This window comes from Nicotiana sylvestris, chromosome 1 (genome assembly GCF_000393655.2).
Source record: "Nicotiana sylvestris chromosome 1, ASM39365v2, whole genome shotgun sequence".
NCBI classification, from domain to species: Eukaryota; Viridiplantae; Streptophyta; class Magnoliopsida; order Solanales; family Solanaceae; genus Nicotiana; species Nicotiana sylvestris.
This window is the reverse complement of record NC_091057.1, coordinates 28,175,040-28,181,039: the sequence shown is the minus strand read 5'-3', so window position 1 is coordinate 28,181,039 and position 6,000 is coordinate 28,175,040. Positions and strand designations below refer to the sequence as shown.

At 36.5% G+C, this 6,000-nt stretch overlaps 1 protein-coding gene across 1 annotated transcript; it reads left to right on the top strand.

Moving 5' to 3' along the window:
* The first annotated feature begins 1,118 nt into the window (after positions 1-1,118).
* Positions 1,119-5,491, top strand: LOC104247677 (kinesin-like protein KIN-10A). Its single transcript, XM_009803752.2, has 5 exons — positions 1,119-1,892; positions 3,242-3,397; positions 3,510-3,617; positions 3,735-3,845; positions 3,946-5,491. Exons 1-5 carry the CDS (start codon positions 1,257-1,259, stop codon positions 5,374-5,376), a joined length of 2,442 nt encoding a protein of 813 aa, XP_009802054.1. The 5' UTR covers positions 1,119-1,256; the 3' UTR covers positions 5,377-5,491.
* The last annotated feature ends 509 nt before the right edge of the window (positions 5,492-6,000 follow it).

The following is a 6,000-nucleotide window of genomic DNA, read 5'->3' as shown; positions in this document are numbered from 1 at the left end:
AAATATGAACTAAAAAACTTCAGCTTGTTTAGCAAATAAACAATGATAACACTCATATAATCTTTCCCGTGATTCATTCTCACAATATTATCTTTTTTAATATAATTTTTTCTTCATTGTGTTATTTGCCAGCTCGTTTTGCTGAATTTTTTAAATATAAACTAAATAACTTCAGCTTGTTTAGCAAATAAACAAGACATGTACTTCAACATATGTAAAAAGTCAGCTTGTTTAGCAAATAAACCAAAAATTTCAGCATATTATGCAGTGGAAAACTTCAGCATATTTGTCGGATTAGAATGTTAGAATTCAAAGTCAAACAGATTTAGAATGCAAAATTTAGCATATCAGTGAAGTTCGTTAAGCAACTTCAATCAATCAATCAATCAAAAAACATATAATTCAAAAACTATTTTGAATTCTGAAGATGAATTTGAATACTTACAATATATTTTGTAATTTTGAATTTGGAATTTGAATCTAGTTCAAATCTGGTTTGCGAGAGGCGATCTGAGGAGAGACGGAGACGATCTGGAATTCGAATCTGGTATGCTTGATGTATCTTTTATATGTTGGAAGGGGTATAATGGTCATATTATTACGGATTTTTTGTTAGTTGGTTACGAAATCAATACTTTTTAAAAATAGGGTATACGTTAAAAGGTGGCATAAATATAGGGTACGGCTGCAAATCGCCGTAAAAATTCCTAAAAAATTTAGAAGAGTAGGAAAAATAACACTATATAGCCGCTGTAAAAATAATAGCCGAAAAAATATATAAAATTTGTATATATATACATTATGTATGTTATACACAAAAATTATACAAGTTTTATACACTTTTTGGGTACCAGCTATAAATAGTTTGTGTATGTGTGTGTGTGTGTGGCGGGGGGGGGGGATACCCCTTAAGAATATTAGAATCAGGCTGTTTAATTACTATATTTATCAAGCTGCAAAGAAAAAAAGGTTAGAAGGGAAAAGAGAGGTAAATGGTAGTACTCGACTCGGGCTGGCCCAATTAGGTAAATACCGATCCAAGCCCAGTAAAAAATTGAAACTAGCCGTTACTCTACCCGGTTGCAGATTTAGAGCATAAGCATTTGAACTTTCAAACCATTTTTCCATTTTTAGCTCTTCTATCTCTCCCAAAAAATATCTGAATTTGAATCCAATCAGTAATCAAAAGAAACCCTATTTCAAAGTTTGAATCTTTTCTTGAATTCTGGGGTTTATTCTCCTCTTTTACTTCTTCAATGACTCCTACACCAAAGAATCAGATAACCCCATCTCCATTATCAAAATTGAATCAACCCCATGTGGTTAATTCAAGAACCCCACAATCAAAACATCGTTTAAACTTCACTACAACAGTAAAAGAAGGGCCACCACCAGAGCATCCCGTTGAGGTTATAGGTCGTATTCGCGATTACTCTGATAATAAAAAGGACAAATCTTTATCAGAGTTACAAGTAAACTCAGATCATCGGTCCTTACGCGTTAGGACTGACATAGGGTATAGAGATTTTACCCTTGATGGCGTTTCATTGTCTGAAGAAGAGGATCTTGATGAGTTTTATAAGAAATTTGTGGAGTCAAGAATTGATGGTGTGAAATTAGGTGATAAATGTACAATAATGATGTATGGACCAACTGGTGCTGGTAAAAGTCATACAATGTTTGGGAGTGTTAAGCAGCCTGGTATTGTGTATAAGTCATTGAGGAATATATTGGGTGATGAGAATGATGAGAATAGTGACAAAATTGGTGTTGGCACATTTGTTCAGGTTACTGTTTTGGAGATATATAATGAGGAAATTTATGATTTGTTATCGTCGACTAATAGTGGTGGTGGATTTGGTTTTGGTTGGTCTAAAGCCAGTGCTTCTAAGGTAAAAATAGATTTTTCTTCTGGCAATTTTTGATAGTTGATGCACTGTTGTGGATATATGTAGCATAGACTTGTAGTATCTTATCTGATATTTTTTTTCTGTATCATGTTTTTCTATCAATATGTTTCTTGAGTTTGAGAAAAGTTATGCTAGTAAATTCACATGCAAGCTGTGTTTATTTGTATCAAGGAAAATGCTTATAATGCTCCAGTTTCTAAATGTGCTAGCTGATATACTTGAATTTATAGCAACCATTATTAGGTTATTGTTTAAGTTTTCTTGTCAATAGAAAATCCAGTTGGCTTTCTGTAGTTTGTGTTAAATAGATGCGCTGGTTGTTATTTAAGTGACATTTGCTCAATGTAGTTCAATATATTTTCTCTCACATAATTCCACTTGTTGTTTCCTCCTTAGTATTTCCCCTACCTGACTGGGATAGTAGCGGTCTTGTTAAAAACCGAAATGCTAAGGAAATTTATGATTTGTTATCGACGACTAATAGTGGTGGAAGATTTGGTTTTGGTTAGTCCAAGGTTAGTGCTTCTAAGGTAAAAATAGAATTTCTACTAGCAATGTTTTGACAGTTGATGCACCGTTGTGGATATATGTAGACACAGACTAGTAGTATCTTATCTGATATTTTTGACTGTAGCTTGTTTTTGTATTTATATGTTTCTTGAGTTTTTAGTACAACATGTTTAGTCCTGTATTGTTGATTCTGCTACTGAACTGCTGAACCTTAGCATTATAATTGTGGTTTGAGAAAAGTTTTGCTAATTTATTCACATGATAGCTGTGTTTATTTATATTTAATATGCGCTGGCTGATGTACTTGAACTTGTAGCAGCCATTATTAAGGTTTTTTATTGTTTAAGTTTTCATGTTAATATGAATTCCAGTCGACTTTCTATAATTTGTGATATACAGATGTGCTTGTTGCTATTTAAGTGACATTTGCTCAATGTAGTTTAGTATTTTTATCTCACATAAAACATGAATCCCCTTTATGTTCCCTCACTTAGTATTCCCCCGAACTGACTTGGGATAGTAGTGGTCTTGTTAAATTCCGAAATGTCAGTAACTTTCTAGTGCTTTACCTAAGCTCGCTCGACATACATTTCCCTCAATCCATAACATCATGCATGGAAGAATAACACCTATACAGAAAATGTCAATGAGAATGAGGTGTCGTTTTCATTGTTGATCTATGACTAACAGACGTTTATACTCAGAAGTTAGTAACTTAAGTTCGCTATCATGTGAAACTTTTAAAAATGAGAAAGGAGGTATGATTTTGCTTTCTGATTTTTATGTCTATACAATGTTGGTCCTGTCCTTTACCTTTGCAGGTGAAGCTGGAAGTTATTTGCAAAAAACCAAAAAATGCAACTTTTATCTCGGGGACTGAAGCTATAAAGATATCGAAAGAGATCCAGAAAGTGGAAAAGAGAAGAACCGTAAAGAGCACCCTGTGTAATGAGAGGAGCTCTCGGAGCCACTGCATGGTAGTATATGTTTAATCACATTTTCATGGAAACAAGTTCGTTTTATTTCTAGTTTCAGCTATGCATATTCGTCTTCAATTTCACTAAAGGCGGCTAAAATGTCATTGTACAGATAATCCTTGACGTTCCAACAGTGGGAGGGCGACTGATGCTTGTGGACATGGCTGGTTCTGAGAATATTGAACAAGCTGGTCAAACTGGTTTGGAAGCAAAAATGCAGGTAAGAGTTCTGGATTCTCTTTAGCTTGCTTATTATCTGATTTTCCTTTAAAGTACCTCAAAATATATGACCATCTCGTTGATATATTTGCTGTCTTACTGGTATTAAATATTGCAGACTGCGAAAATAAACCAGGGAAACATTGCATTGAAGAGGGTTGTTGAATCAATTGCAAATGGCGATTCTCATGTTCCGTTTAGAGATAGCAAGTTAACAATGCTCCTACAGGTAGATTTTGTGTATATACCATTTATATATAGTATGGGCAGATTGCTTTTAGAATTTGTTCATAGACTTGCTGATGTTGATTCAACTATATTTGATGTAGGATTCTTTTGAGGACGACAAGTCCAAAATTCTCATGATACTGTGTGCGAGCCCGGATCCTAAAGAACTACACAAGACGATCTCTACTCTAGAGTATGGAGCCAAAGCGAAATGTATTGTCCGTGGCCCTCATACGCCATTGAAAGAGAAAGGTGCAGAAGATTCTTCCTCATCGGCAGTTATTTTGGGATCAAGGATTGCCGTTATGGACCAGTTTATCTACAAGCTTCAGATGGAGAACAAGCTGAAAGAGAAAGAGCGTAACGAAGCTCAGAAAGCGCTTATGAGGAAAGAAGAGGAAATTGCTACACTAAGGACCAAACTTGAGTTAGTACAAGGAAAGGGAACAGAGATAACTGAGGAGATCAATGTTAAAGTGAATGAGCGAACTCAGACGTTGAAGAGTGAGTTGGAAATGAGGATACAAGAATGTCAGAAAATGGCAAATGAAATTGTTGAAATGGAAAGGAGGAAGATGGAAGAAAGAGTGTTGCAGCAGCAACAAGAATTTGAAATGCTACGGAGGCGCTTGGAGGAGATGGAAGCTGAGCTTCGCCGCTCTAGGGCTGAAAGTGGATCATCAGTACAAGTGGAGGAAAATACTTTCGCAAAAAGGTTGCAGGATATTTACTCTGAAGATGCTGCAGGAATGGTAAAATCTATGGATTTGGACAGATCAATTGATATGGACAACGGAAAACGTGATATACTGGTATATAAACCTGAAGGTGGTAACACTTTTCAAGCAATCTTGGGCTATCCCAACATAAGCAATTCCGGAGAAGTTGAAGATCCTGCTGTCAATCTTGGGTTGCCACATTTCGCCAATAAAGCTAGCCTGAGCACTGTATTTGAAGAGGACGAAGAAGGTGATGGTGAATTGGAGGTGCAGAAGGAGGTCATTGAGGAAAAAAGAATATGTTCGGGTCTGCTAAATCATGGTACGAGTTGTTTGAGACCAGCTCCTGATGATTTCAGTGATTTATCAAAGGACACCGATGTTTGTATGGGTGCAGCGCCTTCTAGAAAAGTGCTTATTGAGAACATATTCACACTCTGTGGAAATTATAGAGAGCTTTCTCATCATAGTATAATTCCAGCGAAACCTGCAGAGAAGAATGTTAAAGATACTGATTTCTCATCACCTACGGATAAGACAATCGGAGCTGTAAAAGATTTTCATACTCCATCAGTAGGTTTCTCCAAGGATCATTCGCCATCAGTTTATCCCGAGACTATAAAAAAGTCATCAGTAAATCAGACAAAAACGTTTAAGAGCTCTTATGATTCAAAGGAGAACTTCAACCCTACTGGTCTATTAACTCCACAGTCAGTTATCAAAGAAGTAGGTATTGGACTTTCTCCCAAAGTAGGAGAACATCTAAGTAGAACGCCGTTTGTAACGGTGAAAAGATATGTCAATAACTCTTAGTTGATATGTATGTTTGATTTTGTGTGAATCATGTATGTAATCTCACGTTACACTGATATTTTGCTCTTAAGTACATTGCATATGTACTCGTATGGGTTTAACTTAGTGATTCAGACTTGAGTTTGATTAACTAGTTTTGGCTTCTCGATCATCTTTACAGTCAAAATTCTGCTCAGTCTTCACCTACTCTCAGCTGCCTGTTTGGTGCAACAAACAAATGTTGACCTTACGCTTAGTTTGCATCTGTGGCCCTCCGAACTGCCAGATGCACAAGGCATTTCATGTTCACGTAGGTGCTGGAGAATGGCTGCACCCTAAGGCGTGTGATGTAGACAGCCTAGTGGCTGATTCCGTGGTTCGGACCCATGACCTATAGGTCACACGGAGACAACTCTGCCATTGCTCCAAGGCTCCCCTTCACACACGCACAGGCACAAGCACACACAAACAATAAAAAAAGATTGAGAAACAAGAGAGCAAAATGAGTTTAGTGATGCATGATATGTCGTTCTAAACTTGATGCGGATACTTGAACGTGCAGCAATGGAACTTCACAACTTGATCAAACGACTAACAGCTGAGACTTAATGAAACGGTAACAGAAGACTTTGTGATGCTCAAGTT

Coding starts and splice junctions, on each gene's coding strand:
- LOC104247677 (XM_009803752.2), top strand. CDS start 1,257: ATGACTCCTACACCAAAGAATCAGATAACCCCATCTCCATTATCAAAA. Junction 3,398..3,509: donor GCTCTCGGAGCCACTGCATG/GTAGTATATGTT, acceptor GTCATTGTACAG/ATAATCCTTGACGTTCCAAC. Junction 3,618..3,734: donor GTTTGGAAGCAAAAATGCAG/GTAAGAGTTCTG, acceptor TAAATATTGCAG/ACTGCGAAAATAAACCAGGG.